This window comes from Mesoplodon mirus (assembly GCF_964341445.2).
Source record: "Mesoplodon mirus genome assembly, chromosome: 1".
NCBI classification, from domain to species: Eukaryota; Metazoa; Chordata; class Mammalia; order Artiodactyla; family Ziphiidae; genus Mesoplodon; species Mesoplodon mirus.
The window spans coordinates 7,594,538-7,611,252 of record NC_138976.1 but is presented as its reverse complement, the minus strand read 5'-3'; the positions used below and the strand labels follow the sequence as shown (position 1 = coordinate 7,611,252).

General features: G+C 59.7%; 1 protein-coding gene across 1 annotated transcript; it reads left to right on the top strand.

Moving 5' to 3' along the window:
- Positions 1-373: 373 nt before the first annotated feature.
- On the top strand, positions 374-13,162 carry SLC27A4 (solute carrier family 27 member 4). Its single transcript, XM_082624129.1, has 13 exons — positions 374-540; positions 1,870-2,036; positions 3,630-4,024; positions 5,317-5,475; positions 6,905-6,974; positions 7,083-7,174; positions 7,986-8,095; positions 8,365-8,574; positions 8,744-8,870; positions 9,426-9,563; positions 9,694-9,858; positions 9,950-10,096; positions 12,810-13,162. Exons 2-13 carry the CDS (start codon positions 1,876-1,878, stop codon positions 12,965-12,967), a joined length of 1,932 nt encoding a protein of 643 aa, XP_082480255.1. The 5' UTR covers positions 374-540; positions 1,870-1,875; the 3' UTR covers positions 12,968-13,162.
- The last annotated feature ends 3,553 nt before the right edge of the window (positions 13,163-16,715 follow it).

The following is a 16,715-nucleotide window of genomic DNA, read 5'->3' as shown; positions in this document are numbered from 1 at the left end:
TCTCCGCCAACGGTGCGGTGGGGGTGCTCTCCCCCACGTCCGGACGCCCAGGGATTGGGGGTCGGGGTCCAGGCAGAGCCCACCTGCCTCCTCACGGCCCCGGCGGCCTCTGCTGCCCGGCGGGGCTGCGCAGCGCGGACTACAACTCCCAGCGTGCCGCGCGGGGCGCCGCCAGGGGCCGTCGCGCGCGTAGGACGGGCTGGGTCGGGCGGCGTAGGGCTCGCGGAGGCTGCGCGGCGTTGCCAGCTCTGCGGCGTGCTCACCCTGGGCAAGGCGCGGCAGGCGGCGTTGCCGGCAGGCGCAGCAGGTTTGGATTGCGGGAGGCGGGCGGGAGGCGGGCGGGAGACAGGCAAGGGAGGAGCGCCGCGGGCGGGCGGGGCCGGCCGAGCTGCTGGGCCGTGCAGGGCGCAGAGCCGGCGAAACGCTGCTGAGACTCGGCTCTGCGCGCCCAGAAGCGGCTGATGCTCCCCGCGCTCCCCACTCTGCTACAGCAGCCGGGCCGCATCTGGACTGCGTGCTCCGCGGCGGGGCCGACACCAGGTGAGCACAGGCTAGGACAATGGGTCCCCGGGCGGGAGAATGTGCCCGGCCGAGTCCGGGGGAGGTGGCGGTACCGGTCTGGGGTCGGGGGCGCGCCCTGCTGTTCTGTCTCCTTGCCGGGCGCTCTGCTACCCTGGCTTTTTTGGGGGTCAGGGCGGTCCGCAGTGACCCGGGATCGGGGCCCGGGAGATCTGGGCATCCCGTTCCCTCCTCGTCCCATCCCCCAGCCTTCCGGGACGGGTCCTTGCCTTCTGCCCTGGCGGGCTCTGGGAGTCCAGAGGTCTGAGGACCTTGGAGACCCTTGGCATTGGAGTTGGAGGCGCTGGTTCGGTCCCCCTCCCGGCTTTTGCTTTTCGTGTGGAGGAGGGGGAGATGGTGTAAGGGTTCCCTGTGGTCCTGGCTTGGAGAATCTCAGGCTACCTCATAAACGTGACCTTCAGCCCCTCCCCAGGAATAGGGGAACCTGAAGGAAAACGGTCCCATCTGCTGCCCCTTGAGCAAGTCTGTAGAGCACCAGGAATACAGTCCAAGAGTCCTAATCTCAGCCCTGCCAGCCGTTCCTCTCCCCTTAAGCCCCAATCCCCTAAGATTCATCTGAGTGGCTTGCTGAGTGTGTTTGCGGGGGTGACTTCAAGCCCCTCTTCCTCTCCCTCAATCACCTTTCCCCTCTGAGCGGTCACCTCTCAGGCACCTCCAGGCTCTCACCTGTTTTCTCCATCGCCCTCTGTGGGCCAACAGAGGCATGGCACTGCCTGGGCCTATGGGCAGGGACTGAGCAGGGCCCCTTCTCAAGAAGCTGCCCCTTTGGGCGTTGTGGCTTGGCCTGATCATCCACAGAAACTCTGTAGGTCTCTGGGTGGGGAGTCGAGCCCGAGGCACTCAGGTCAATGCCTCAACCCGCTTCAAGGCATTTTGGTTGGGATCCTGGATGTCAGGAGAGTGGACTGTCTTCTTTTGGTTGGAAGGGCCTCTGAGAGCAATTCTCATTATACCCATTGCACAGAGGGGAAGACTGAGGACTGAAGTCCTAAGACTGAGGACTGAAGGGAAAGGGACTTGCCCAAGATCATTCAGAGAGTCATAAGCAGAGATGGGACTTAGGGGCTAGAACCCAGCCTCTGACTCTCAGCCCTGGAACTCCTCACCTCAAGTCCCATGCCTCTAGCCTGACCCTTCCCGACAGCCCCGGAAAGGGACCCAGTCCTCAGCTACCCTACTCAATATGGCCTCACTACAGGTTAACCCTTTGAGATGATAGTGGCCTGGTTGCCCGAGCCAGGAGGTAGGGGATCCAGGCATTTGGGTCCACTGACTGCCCTGTGCCCACAGGCCACAATGCTGCTTGGGGCATCTCTGGTGGGGCTGCTGCTGTTCTCCAAGCTGGTACTGAAGCTGCCCTGGACCCAAGTAGGGTTCTCCCTGCTGTTCCTCTACCTGGGGTCCGGTGGCTGGCGCTTCGTCCGAGTCTTCATCAAGACCATCAGGCGTGATATCTTGTGAGTACCTGGTATAACCCTTCCTGGGCTTCCTACACTATGCTGGGCTCCTAATCCCCCAAATCTCCCCAGGCCAGACCCTATGGTCTCTACCAGCACAGGGCACCCAGGCCTCAAAGGAGCAGTCTCTGTTCCACACCCTTCCCCTTGCAATAGTATGTGGTACCTCCATTGCCAAGGTCAAAGTCTCCTCCCAGGGAATCTCCTTAACTTGGTGCTCTTTAGCCTGGAGCAGACTTGGGGGCCTGGGACATACATCAAACACCGGACGTGTTGAGGAGACATCTGTAAGGAGTCCTAAGAACATGCTATATAACTTGTGAGAGGGTGAAGAAGAACCCTGTGGAGAAGGCCCTGTCCTCCAGCTGGCATGAGTCTGAGAGGGCACTGAGTTCTAGAGCAGGCCCTGAATCATGTCAGGGAGAACCCGCTTCCCAGAGAAAGTCAGGGATGGTCCATTGAACACCTGCTGCTACCTTCTCTGTGAAAAGCGCTGAGCTGACTCTGGGGCCTGGGGTGGGGAGGGGAATGAGGCAGCCCCAGACCTGTGCCAAGCTTAGACTGGTCAGGGAGACCAGAAGGGGACACAGTCAATCCCTAAACTGGCAGTGCCATGCGGGCAGAGACCCTGGCAGTCTTAATCACGGTAGTATCCCCGTGCCCAGCACCCTGACCCACACCCAGAACAGGTGGCTCGGCGTTTGTCAATCTGAGTTGATTGCAAAAGGAGGTTTTGAGTGGCCACTGTGGGAAGGGTGGTCGCAGCAGAGAGCTATGGGAGCGTGAACAAAGGGAGATGGCTTCCGGCCCGGGCCCTGGGGAATCAGAGGAGGCCTCCTGGAGGAAAAGCAGTTGTACTTGAGAGTCACCTCAAGGAAGTGGGAGCAGGGGATTCCAGCCAGAGGGCACGGCATCAGCAAAGGCACAGAGGCTGGGGGGCCAGGAGGGTTCAGGGGTCAGAGGTGGCACGGGTGGGGCAGGAAAGGAGGATGTTGCCAAGTGATTCCACAAACACTTATTGAACATCTACCCTGTGCCTGGCACTGAGCAGCGCCCGGGGGCAATATGGTGAACAGGGCGGACCTTGCTGGGCTCACTGGGAGGGAGACGGGACAAATCGCAAACTCATCCTTTTTCACTGCGGCAGTTAAGGGGAGAGGGACGATATGGGGGTGTGGGAGGTCCAGGAGGAGGAGTTTGGACTTTGACTTGGGGCCCTGTAGTCGTGGAAGTCCCCAGCAGAGCAGCAGACTCAGAGCAGAGCTTAGAGGGTACTAGGAGTTGAACTCTGGAGCCGGACAGGACTGAGGTTCAAATGTCAGCACTGCCACGTTCCACCCGTAAAGCCCAGAGCAAACCCTGGCACCAGTTTCCTCCTCTGTACCGGGGAGGGAGTAATCGCCCGGGTCCCTGCTGTTATGGGGTCCCTGATGTTATCGTGCAGCATCAGTGAGCCGCTGCGTGTATCGCTGCCCCGCACACAGGTGCTGGGAAAGGGGTGTCACACGTGATCAGACCAGGGCCTCCAGACCCCTACTCCCAGGCCCAGCAGTCACAGCTCCCTTGCTCATCCCTCTCCCGCCCCACACCCAGCGGCGGCATAGTGCTCCTGAAGGTGAAGGTCAAGGTCCGACGCTACCTGCGGGAGCGGTGCACGGTGCCCATCTTGTTCGCCTCCACAGTCCAGCGCCACCCGGACAAGACGGCCCTGATCTTCGAGGGCACGGACACCCGCTGGACCTTCTGCCAGCTGGATGACTACTCAAGCGGCGTGGCCAACTTCCTGCAGGCACGGGGCCTGGCCTCGGGCGACGTGGTCGCCCTCTTCATGGAGAACCGCAATGAGTTTGTGGGCCTGTGGCTGGGCATGGCCAAGCTGGGCGTGGAGGCGGCACTCATCAACACCAACCTCCGGCGAGATGCGCTGCGCCACTGCCTGACCTCCTCCCAGGCCCGGGCCCTCATCTTTGGCAGCGAGATGGCCCCAGGTGAGCCCCGAAGGGGCAGGGGATAGGCAGGGAGTCCCACGGGACCGCCACAACCCCCCCCCCCCCCCCCCCCCCACCGCTCCAGCCCTGGGAGAGTCTGTGTGGCTCACCGGTTAAGGGCATGAGCCCTGGAGTCAGATGGCCTGGGCTCTGCCCCTGGTAGGCTGGAGACCCGAGTGAGACCCTGTGCTTCAGTCTCCTCACCATAGCACCTGCCTCCTGCTGTTTTCAGGGAGACACTTCACCTGAAGCATTAACAAAGTGGCCGATGCTAGGTGACCCCTCAGACATAATGGTAACTGTTCTTGTGACTAACTAGGCCTCATCTATAAAATGGGAACAAGAATCTGTTCCCTGCTCTCCTGCAGAGCTTATGTTTATTGGCTGCTGCGTTGGGCAACTGACCACGTGCTGAGTTTGGGGCTTTACAGAAGCAGCTCTAATCTCCACTAAGCCTGGTGAGGTAGACATTGTCATCTTGGCTTTACAGATGAGGAGACCGAGGTTCAGAGTGGCGTGAGGCACTCACCCAGAGCCACACAGCTGTTAAGTGACAGAACCGGGATTTGATCTTGGGCTTGACCACGGTGTCCCTGTTCTTTCTCCCCATGCTGCTGTGACTGTGGAATAATGGGCAGGAGAGGTCCTTAAGATGCTGAAAGGGGAGGAGGAAAGATGCAGCAGGGAGAGGGGAGAGGGTTGGACAGGTCAAGAGGAAGCCAGAGGAGTTGTGGCCCAGTGGGCCAGACTGGCCTGCGCTCAGGGCGGGTGAGTATCTGGACATGTGTAGTACACAGGAGAGCCTGAGAGAAGGTTCCCACCCTCTGAAGAGACTGGAGGGCTGCCGGCCTCTGACCCCCCCACTCCTCCCTCCTAACCAGTCCCCCGTAGACTAGCATAGTACAGTGGGTAGGGCCATAGTAAGCCTTGGTGTGAGGTAGAGCTGGCTTTGAGTCCCAGCTCCAGCACATTCTAGCTGTGAGTGAATCCCTCCCATTCTCAGAGCCTCAATTTTCTCATCTGTAAAATGGGCTGTTATCGGTACCTGTTTCCTGGGGTGTGTGAGCAGGAGCATGCATGTAAAGAGCCCGTAGCTTAGTGAGCCAGCAGCTAACGGGAGCCGTTGCTCCTCTCAGCATCTTCCTTCCGACGAGGTCCCAGGTGCTTCACTCATCTCTCTGCCCTACCAGCCAGACTCCCCTGACAACATGCTCAGCCCCGGCACAAGCAGAGGTCCTGGGAACACGGGGTGTCCTGGCCTGCCTTGCTGATCTACCTTGTTTCCCCCACAGCTGTCCTTGAGATCTGTGCCAGCCTGGACCCCTCCGTGAGCCTCTTCTGCACCGGTCCCTGGGAGGCCAGCGCGGTGCCCACCGGCACGGAGCACCTGGACCCCCTGCTAGAAGATGCCCCTAAGCACCTGCCCAGCCGCCCCAACAAGGGCTTCGTAGGTGGGCCCCTCACCCCCCCCAGGGGGGTTCTAAGATGGCCAGGGACAGAGCAGTGGCTTCAAGGCCTGAGTTCTTCTGTAAACTTGCTGTGTGACCTGGAGTGAGTCATGTCACCTCCGTTTTCCATCCGGGAAAATGAGGACAGTAATCCTGGGCTTACTACGAAGGCTGCGTGAGCTGATGTGTGTGAAAGTGCCAGGCACACAAAATGCAGTTCTTGAACAGCCTTCGTTGATGCCTGACATGTGCAGGATCACAAGCCCAGGAGCCTGCCTCGCCTGAGTTCGGGCTGCGCTTGGACCAGGACCGAGACCCTTTGCATAGTCACCCACCACCTGTTCAGTGCAGGCCCCTGTTGGTCTGTGATCCCCTCTCTGGCCCTGGGCTGCTTCCCCCCGACTTCTAGGCAGCCTTCCAGACCCTCTCACCTCTCCTCCTGCCCACTCCAGCCTGCCTTCTGGAGCCCACGGCTTGCTGCATCGCCTGGGGGTTCAGAGCCTGGGCCAAGTTCATATCCCAGCTCTACTGCTTCCCTTGTATGAGCCTGAACACCTGAGCTGCCCTTTGAGCTTTGGTTCCCAGAGCCATAAAATTGGGGATGGCAACAGAACCTGTGTTTGAGGGTTGGAAAAGGTCCAGTGGAAAGCTAGGGTATGACCGGAAGTGCTCAGTAACTGGTCATCATCGTCATTATCGTTAACCTCTGCCATGTGTGGATATGGTCCGCTGGGCGCTTTTGTAAAGCTCCTTGAGGGTGGGACTCTGGCTGGTTGAGCCTGGTGCCAAGCCTAGGGCTGACATACTGCATGCACCCTGAGAACATGAGATAGTTACTATATAACGTGCAGAGGCATTCCTGACCTCCTGGAGCCTCCAGCCTGGTGGGGCTGACCTCACACAGAAACCATAACGTGACAATCCCTGGTCCTGGCAGTAGGGGAATACAGAAATGGTCAGTGATGCAAAAGCTACCTCTGCACCTGTCTTCCTGCAGCTAACCCTCCTCACGCAGTAGGCATCACCTCCTCCGAGAAGCCCTCCCTGGCGCCACCTCCCCTCCCTGGAGCCTGGGTCAAGCGCTGCTGCTGGGCTTTGGCAGGCCCTGTGCTTCCCAACGCTCTGCGCTCAGTATTGGAAATACCCGTGTCCTCATCTTCCTGTCCCACTTGGCTCTCAGCTCCACCCAGGCATCACTGATGTCTCCCCGGGCCTGGCACAGAGCAAGGGATCAGCAAAAGTTCGTTGAAGGAAGCAGGGCAAGCGTTAGAGCAGAGAGTGGTGCCTGGGGTCATCAGTGTAGGCTTCCTGGAGGAGGTGTGATGGGAGTGGGTGTTGAGTGACGTACACCTACAGATGTCCGCCTGCCTGACTCTGTGCCCAGCCCTGTGCTGCCCCCTCTCACGGCCGTTCCTGTGTCTGTTTTCTTCAGATAAGCTCTTCTACATTTACACGTCAGGCACCACAGGGCTGCCCAAAGCTGCCATCGTGGTGCACAGCAGGTAAGGGGAAGGTGCCCTGGGGGGGAGGCCTGGGGATGGTGGGGCCTCGGAGCCGCTCCTCCTGCCTTTCCAGCAGCCGACAGAGCCCTTGGCCCTCTGCCCTCCCAGGTATTACCGCATGGCTGCCCTGGTGTACTACGGCTTCCGCATGCGGCCCGACGACATCGTCTACGACTGTCTCCCCCTCTACCACTCTGCAGGTATCCCAGGCCTGTCCACTCAACCTCCAGCACCCCCAGAGTCTTGGAAGCCCCACCCTTCTTGGCAGGCAGCATGTTGCTGTAGAAACATTTGAGCTTTGGAGTCAAATCTGGGTTCAAATACAGACGTGGGCATTGATCTCTGAATGAAAGTGGCCACACCAGCAAAAGTGGTGTGTGTGGCTGTGTCCCGCAGGGCACCTGGGCTGGTCTGACCATTCAGGTCACTTCCACAGGTATGCACAGTCTTAGGAGCTGCTTGGTCTTAGGAGCTTTTAGAAAGACAGAGATGGAATAAATGTAATTCCTGCCCTCAAGGTGCTTAGGGTTTGGGTGTGTGTGTTTGGGGCAGGATGAATGATGGGACCCTACCCTGACTCTTAATACAAGAAATGGCATTGAGTATGGGGAGAGGCAGGGAGCAGGAGCTCAATTCAAGGGAAGAGCCCAGTGATGGCCTGGAAGGCTTCCTGGAGGAGGTGCACCCAAGGCAGGCAGATGTGAGGTGCAGAAGCTAGGTGGGCTAGCTCAGTGCCCCCTGGCTGAATGGTAGCGTTATGGGTATGGGAGCTTGGGGCCAGCTCCAGAGGCTCGGGACAGTCTAAGGAGTGTGTACTTAATCCTATAGGCACTGGGAAGCCATGGAAGGTGTCTGACTGGCGAGAGAGATGTGACCAGTTAGTGTTGGAAGGACAGGACAGGAGAGAGGAAGGGAAAGAGCCTTTGAGGAGGTTGGGCTGTATAAGAGGAGACTCTGGAGGGAAGGGTCTCCTGTCTACCTGACCTCTGAGGCCCACCCCTCTGCCTTCAGGAAACATCGTGGGAATTGGGCAGTGCCTGCTCCATGGCATGACGGTGGTGATCCGGAAGAAGTTCTCAGCTTCCCGCTTCTGGGACGATTGTATCAAATACAACTGCACAGTGAGTGAGAGGGGAAGGGGATGAGCATCCCTGTCCCCTCGTGACCCTCCCACCAGGTCTACCCAGGGACATCTGTCTCACAGCTGAGGGCAGCCAGGCATTTATTTGGGGCAGCACTCCCATTGTTCAGATGGGGAGACTGAGGCCCAGAGAGGAAAGGGATTGCAGAGCCGGCCCCTGGGTTAGTAGGGGTAGGGGCTTGGGGGGCTGGGGGGCAGTGAGGTAAGAGTAGCCTCAGGGGCCCAGACTCACGCCAGGTCCACCCCCAGATCGTGCAGTACATTGGTGAACTCTGCCGCTACCTCCTGAACCAGCCACCCCGGGAGGCGGAAAACCAGCACCGGGTGCGCATGGCGCTCGGCAACGGCCTCCGGCAGTCCATCTGGACCAACTTTTGTAGCCGCTTCCACATCGCCCAGGTGGCTGAGTTTTACGGGGCCACTGAGTGCAACTGCAGCCTGGGCAACTTCGACGGCCAGGTGCGGCCCAGGTTGCGGATGCGGATGGACCACGGAAGGCATGGGTGGCAGAGGGGAGAGCAGAGTTCCATTGTGGGAGTGTGGGTGCTGGAGGCCCCCCGCAGCCCCCAGACTGTCCAGTTTCAGGCCCATGGTGGGAACACCTGGGCCCGAGTCTCGGCCTTTGCAGGTGGGGGCCTGTGGATTCAACAGCCGCATCCTGGCTTTCGTGTACCCCATCCGGCTGGTTCGCGTCAACGAGGACACCATGGAGCTGATCCGGGGGCCTGATGGCATTTGCCTTCCCTGCCAGCCAGGTCTACCCTAGGGTTGCAGTTGGGGGTCAGAGTGGGAGGGGCTGACTCAGGAGGGAGATGGGGCCGGTGGGTAGGGAGCCCCATCCTGGTCAGCAGCCAGAAGTCAGCTCTTCTCTCAGGGCTACTAGGCATTTATTTCTTCATCCGTGCATCCAGTCACCGTCCCATCCACCCAGTCCATTCGTGCACTTCCATGTCGTGGACCCTGGGCCCAGGCCGCCTCAGCCCCCCAGCTCTGTGCCTGAGCCCCTCACCTGCACGTGGTTGTCCTGAGGAGTCCATGTGGTTCAGAACGTAAAGCTCTTTAAGCAGAGCCAGGGCCCGGCGAGTGCTGGCTCTGGTTAGGCCTTCCACGTAGGGCTTGACCGCCCTTTCATTTGTTTGTTCGACTTTCCATCCATCTGTTCAGTGACCAGACTTTACCGAGATGCGCCCTGCCCTTGGGGCTCCCGGGGTGGGGTGGGGAGAAGTGGGCGTTTCTGTGGACAGCTGCAGGGCCCACTTAGTGTGAAACAGACCCCAGGGCGGGTCTGACCCCGCCTCCCCTGCCCACAGGTGAGCCGGGCCAGCTGGTGGGCGCCATCATCCAGCAGGACCCCCTGCGGCGCTTCGACGGCTACCTCAACCAGGGCGCCAACAACAAGAAGATCGCCAAGGATGTCTTCAAGAAGGGGGACCAGGCCTACCTCACCGGTGGGTGGGCACCTCTCCCTAGGCCTTTGCCGCCCCTCGGGGAAAGGGGAGGAGGAAGGGGCCTTTCACCACCCTCCGAGAGCACCTCCCCGGGACCTGCCGGGCCGCAGCTCACCCAGCTCCCCTCTAGGTGACGTGCTGGTAATGGACGAGCTGGGCTACCTGTACTTCCGGGACCGCACGGGGGACACCTTCCGCTGGAAAGGCGAGAACGTGTCCACCACAGAGGTGGAGGGCGCGCTCAGCCGCCTGCTGGCCATGGCCGACGTGGCCGTGTATGGCGTCGAGGTGCCAGGTACCCGGGGAGGCGGGAAGTGCCGGGCGTGTGTGCGGAGGGGCCGCAGGGGCCATCGCCAGCCGCTCACTGTCCACTCTGCCACCCCCAGGAACTGAGGGCCGGGCCGGCATGGCCGCTGTGGCCAGCCCCTCCAGCAGCTGTGACCTGGAGCGCTTAGCCCAGCTCCTGGAGAAGGAGCTGCCCCTGTACGCCCGCCCCATCTTCCTGCGCTTCCTGCCTGAGCTGCACAAAACAGGTCTGTCCCCACCCCGGACCCCAGCTCCAACTCGTAGGTGCCAGGCCAAGGCCCCTTCCTGGGTCCTTCTGAGAGGCCGGGGTGCCTGTCGTTTTCCCTTCACCCACAGCCTTGCCAAGTGGTTGGTAACCTGACCTACCTGTGAGCAGACCCAGGCTTCAGGGAGAGAGGGTGCATCCGTTCTCAGTGGGACAAATACCGACTGAGTGTCTAGTCTGCTCCAGGCACTGTGCTAGGCCCTGGGGGTATAGGTGACAAATTCCGGCAGGACCTGTGCCTTCTGGGAGCTTCTAGAGCAGCAGGGGAGGCAGCCACAGGATAAGGAATTCCAAAGACAAAGAATGGAATGCAGGGCTTCCCTGGAGGCACAGTAGTTGAGAGTCCGCCTGCCGATGCAGGGGACACGGGTTCGTGCCCCGGTCCGGGAAGATCCCACATGCCGCGGAGCGGCTGGGCCCGTGAGCCATGGCCGCTGAGCCTGCGCGTCCGGAGCCTGTGCTCCGCAACGGGAGAGGCCCCAACAGTGAGAGGCCCACGTACCACACACACACACAAAAGAATGGAATGCAGATCAAACGGACAGGAAAGTGAATGAGGGGGTTGGGGGTGACTGGGAGGCTCCCCTGAGGAGGTGCAGTTTCAGCGGAGACCTGAGAGAGAGAGGGAGGGAGGGAGGACTTCGTGGGGGTGGGAGGCCTTCCGGGCTCTGGGAACAGCCACTGCGGAGTCCCTGAGGCAGGGAGGCGCTTGGCTGCTAGAGGAATGAAAGGAGGCCCCCGAAGCTGGAGCAGTGAGGGGTGGGCAGCGGCATGAGGCAGGATGGCAAGGGCGGCAGGGGCCTTGTGGGCCGGGGAGGTGGGCTTGGACTATACTGGGGGCAGTAGGGAACCACAGAAGTGTTTGAGCAAGGTAGTGACCTGGTCAGATTCGTGTCCTGTGTGGAGGCTGGGGGAGGCTGCAGGTGGCCCAGGGGAAGGGGCGAGCAGTGGGTCCACCGGCACACGGCGGGGTGGTGCCATCCTTCTGTCTGTCGGTCCTCTCGGGAGCTTCTCTGGGCAGGAAGCTCTGAGGCTCATGCCCCGACCTCCCCTCCACTCTCCTCAGCCCTTGCTGCCTGTCCTGGCTTTCCCCACTGCTCGACCTCTCCCTGGCTGCTCAGCCCGGCCACCCCCAGGGCGTCATCGTGTCAGCCCTGCCTGGATGGAAGGCCTTCCCTGACTAACGTGGCCCCTGGGCACACCTGAAGCTCTGGGGAGGGTCGGTCGCGGACACTGGTACTGTGCTCAGGACCAAGACTGCGAGCTTCCTGAGGACTGGGCAGCCGCTGTGACTTCGTGTCCAGGAGGGACAGGTTGCTGTCAGACCTCAGGCTTCAGACAAGCTTTGCTGCAGAACACCCCCAAACTTACTTAGGGCTCAAAACAGCCATTTTATTTGCTCGCAATTTGTGGGTCAGCAGTTTGGGGTTAGTTCAGCTGAGTGTTCTTCTGTTGGCCCCATCGAGGGTCAAATAGTGCCATCGGGTGTAAGGGCCTCCCTCACGTGGGGCTTCCGGCTGGTTAGCTCTGCAGTGATGTCCACAGAACGGTGGTGATGGCAGCGTGCTCTGTCTGCGCTCTGCGCTCTCCATCACGGCAGCTACCAGCCCCAGGCAGCTGTTGAGCACTTGAAATGGGACCAGTGTGACGCGGAAACTGAATTTTAAATTTCGTTTCATTTTAATTAAATTTGCATAGCCACATATGGCCAGTGACTACCCACTTAGCGCCGGTCTACGCGGCCCTTCCTGGGGTGGTTCTGCTCTGTTCCATGTGGTTTCTCCTCCTTCAGAGGCTAGACTGGTCTCAGGGCACCCCGAGAGGGTGGGGATGGAAGCTGCAAGGCCCCTTGAGGCCTAGACCACCCACAACATGGCCTCTTCTGCATTCTCTGAGTCAGAGCCAGTTGTAAGGCCAGTCTGGATTCAGGTAGCCGTTGAGAAAGACTCCATCTCTTGCTGGGAGAAGTGACCAGTCCCGCGGCAGAGGAATACTTGGGGAGAAGCTGTAGCCATTTCTGGCATCTATCACACCTGGGTTCAAATCCCAGCTCCACTGCCTACGAGCTGTGTGACATTGGCTGAGATATGTGCCTCTGAGCATCAGTCTTCTCATCTGTATAGAGAGGCTAAGACCGTTGATTGAAAGATGCATAATTTATATTACATACTGTTAAGGGGGAAAAAACACTAATTGAGCTATTTCAGAGATGCTGAAATCTGAAATCTTGTGCATCTTAGAATCCATAGCATATGGTTGCACACCTGCCCCTGGGGTTGATGTGCAGATTGCATGAGATCACGTCTGTACCTGGGAGGTGCTCAGATGAAAGGGAGCCATCAGGGAAGACCTGCGTTCTGGTCCTCACCCTGCTGTCGCTCAGCATGTGGCCCTGAACGAATAGCTTCTCTTTGGGTCTCCGTTTCCCTGTCTGCAAAAAGGGGTGGGTAACTCAGCCCCTACCCCTTTGCCGGGGCTGCTCTGAGGAGTGATACATAATGTAATGGATGGAGCCTTTGCAAACTGTAGAGGGCTGTGCCCCTCCTCCCACGCCTCCCCATTCCGGTGTCCTCTGCAGCCCTCCTCAACCCTGGCGGGAGGGCGGGTGCCGAGAGCTCGGGCCCCTGCCCTGCACCCTCTGACCTTTCTTCCCCCTTGTCTTCTCTCTCCCTCAGGGACCTTCAAGGTACAGAAGACAGACCTGCGGAAGGAGGGCTTTGACCCAACAGTTGTGAAAGACCCACTGTTCTACCTGGATGTCCGGAAGGGCCGCTATGTCCCTCTGGACCAAGAGGCCTACACTCGCATCCAGGCAGGCGAGGAGAAGCTGTGATTTGCCCCGAGTCCCTCTGAGGGTCACCGGATGCTGGACCCAGAGCACCAGCTCCCACCCCAGAGGGCTCCTGGGCAAAGCCAGACCAAAGCAAGAAGGGCCTGGCCTCACAGCCCCGAGATGCCAGCCCCCACCCCTCAAAACTGCCAAGGGACTCACTGCTGCCTCCCCCTCCCCGCGAGGCTTTCTGTGAAAGCCTCATCTCCATGTTGTGTCTTCAGGGGGCCTCTGGGCCCCTCAGGATGATGTCTTAGGGCAGGACAGGGGAGGTGGACGGTCACCAAGCACTCTCCAGAGAACAGGCAGCTTGTAAATGGGACCAGGGCAGAAGCCCCCAGACTCAGGAAGCCAGCAGAGTGGGCGGGGGCAGCGGTGGCCATTGATCAGGTGTCCAAATAGGATCCAGGCCCTGGAGCCACTCAAGCGTCCTCAGCCCTGCCGGTGCCTGCCTGTAGCAGGCGGCCTGGACGGGGCACCCCTCTCATCCTCCTCTCTGGGTGCCTGCCTGGCTGTCCCTCAGGCGGGGCCTTTCCGTCTTTGTGGGTCTGTCCTTGTCACCTCCTCCATCTCCGTCCTGGCCTGGCTATGAAAGGAGAAAGGGGTGGGGGGTGCTCAGGGGCCAATAAACTCTGCCTTCCTCCCCCTGCCTGTGTGCATGCCACCTGAGCTCACCCCAGCCTGCTCAGGCCCCAAGTCCTGCCCCATTCACTCACTCCTCCATTCATTCGTTCATTTGGACTGAGGGATATAGCAGGTTATCTTAGATGGGGGGCAGTTCCCACCTGAGCCTGGCAGGGTGTTTTAACAGCATGATCTTGAGAGTCTAAACCAGCTGTGTCACTTAATGAGCTTGTGGCCTTGGGCAAGTGACTTTGTCTTCTCTGTGACAAGGGAATGATCAGTTAGGATTCAGAGAGCTAAAGGGAGCCAGTATGAGGAAAGGGCTGTTCAGAGCCGTTGAGGGAGGAAACCCTAACCCAGCACAGGGTCCCATCTCCAGACCCTTGCCCATGCTGTTCCTTCTGCCAGGGGTGCATTTTCCCAGGGGTTTGGCAGGGGTGCTGTGCAAGGCAGAGCAGGGCTGCCTAACCAGCTGGGTAGAGTCTAGGAAAGCTTCCTGGAGCAGTCTTTGCAGAGATGTCAGCAGTGCCAGCGGAGGGCCAGCTGTCCCCTAGGGCCCAACCCTGGAGTCGCACGCAGGCTGGAAATGTGCGCAGCCCAATGGAAAGGGGGTCCACCCCAAGCCAGGGCAGCAGGCAGCGTGTGTGCCCCAGGGCGTCATCTTCACTATTTAACCCTCAGCACCGTCTGTCACTTGACTGAGGTCACACAGCAAGTAGTGGGGACTGGAATGCCAGCCCCAGCCCCTTGCCCTTCCCGCTGCTCCGCTGCCGCCGTGGTGCAGAAGGCAACAGGAAAGCCAGAATAGCTTCCATTCCACGCATGCTTATGGAGCCAACTGTGAGCCACACCCCAGGCCAGCAGCTGACTGGGTGGTGGGTGACCAGGGTGAGAAATCTGGGGTGCCTCCTGGGGGAGTGACCTTTGAAAGATAGTGGAGTCTGGTGCCACTCTTGGGAGAAGAGGGAGGCAGCGCTGGAGTTTGGCCCCTGGAGAGCGAGGCTGATGCGGGTGGGGTTTGGGAGTGGCAGGCATGGCTGTAGTGCCCTAGTGTGACCAGCAGAGGGCGCCCGGGTCCTGCAGAATCCAGTCCAGCCTACGGAGCTCCGCCAAGGGAAGCTGGAAGGAGGGACTGCAAGTCCCCACTTCACCCCCAGCGGTACTCATCCCAGAGGACTCTGTGGTGGGCCTTTGATCAGGCTCCCAAGGGGCTGGACTTGGCTGACAGTGAAGCTTTGTGTCTTTAACCCTCAGCAATGACTGCTCTCCGATGGGAAGGAGCCCCCCAGTGGTCCCTGTTCCTTACCCCTGGTTGAATACAGTCACCCAGAGGCAGTATGGAGTGGTGTTTAAAAGCTCCTGCTCAGGAGCCAATCAGGCCTGAGTTCAAGTCCATTTGCCAGGCTAGGCCTCAGTTTCCTCTCCCGTAAATGGTGGCCTAGGAATCCCTACCTCGGGACAATTGTGAACGTGTAATGAGATCGTGCTTGGAAGTCTCTTAGCACGGGGTCTGATGCTGATAGTTGCGCAGTACATGGTAGTTAAAAGAAAAAAGGAGCAGTGTTGAGGTGTTAAGACCGCAGACTAGGCCTGTTTCCCACTTCTGCACCAGCACCCGCCCCCAGCCCCTCCATGAAGGGACGGGGCTGGTGGGCCCCTGGGCCTTGCAGCTCTCCTGTCTGCTTTTGGTCATCCCAAACCACGGCTGTTTGAGTCATCCCCCGGGCCTGCAGTCAGTGCTCCATAGGTGCTTGTGAAGTTAAGGATAGCGACTGTGTACTGGGCATTTCCTGACATTTACATAGCGCTTCACAGTTTACAAAGCACTGTGTAAGTACATTAACGGAGAAGATGCTAAAGCCCTACTCTGTGCAGGGGGGCGGGGCATGGTCAGATCTGCCCTCAGGGAGCCCACTCTCTGGGGGCAGAGGAGAGGGGCCTAGCCAGTCAAGAAGCAAAGGGTGTGTGCTTAGCTGCACCCTAACCCAGAGCCCTGGTCGGCGTGTGGGGGAGGTGAGGAAGTCGTGTTTCACGGTCACAGAGGCTCTTCACGGAAGAGTCATCCAAGAATAGGAGAGGGAAGAATGGCCCAGACAGGAGGAGCCACAAAACATAGAGGGCTGGAGGGGAAGGGCAGGGAAGGGCGAGGAGGGCAGACGAAAGGGCAGTGAGGCTGCAGCGGTGGGACTGGGGGAGGGTTGAGGCAAGGTATGCAGAGCGAATCCTTTGTGGGCATTTCCTGCACACTTGAGGACTGGGAGCTCAGCTAGGAAATCCATGTATCAGGCCAAACCCATTTCCTTCGACTTGCTGACAGCCACCACCTGTGGAGCACTTCCTATGTGCAGGATGTGAGGCCAGGCACTTTATGTGCGTTATTTCCTTAAATCCGTGACACAGAGCAGCTACAGTTTTTATCGCCACTCCACAGATGAGGAATCTGAGGCTCAGAGAAGCTAAGTCTCTCCACAGACCACAGGGCCTGTGAATAGCAGTGCTGGGATGCAAGCCCCCTTCCCAGAGCCTCAGTGTTCCCATCTGCAGGCTGGGCCGGGGAGGCTGGAAGGGGCCTGTCTTGAGCGTCCCAGAGGTCCTACCACCCTTAGACAGGCGAGTGGCTGCCCAGGCCAGTGCTTGGTGTATCATTTTCAATCCCTGGGAAGAAGGTTAAATACCTCTGAGGGGCCTATTGAGGCGCTGGCGGCAAGGGAAGGGGCGACCGAGTGACTTTCAAAGGGGCCTGAATGCGTGGCCAGCCCCTCCCCTGGAGGAGGGGGCCCTGCTTCCTCCCGGCCTAATGATATTCTGGGCTCAGCCCTCATCTTTGGCGGCAGTTTAACCCGAGCCGGGGTGGATTTCTTTCTCACTGATCTCAGCTTGACACCCAATTAGCACAAGAATGGGAGGTGGAAGCCTGCAAGAGGCGCCTCCCAGCCTCCCGGGGCGCACGAGGGGAGCAGGCGGGGAGACAAAGGGCAGCGGGCAGGGGGGCCCCCGCGGCCTCGTCTCCCCTGCAGACCCCGCCATTGTCTCCCTAGGAGCTTCAGAGGGGATGGAGGCCAACGCCCGGCTAGCCAGCCTGCTGGAGGGACGGGGTTGGGGCCCAAGCCCCTCTTCTGCGTGGATC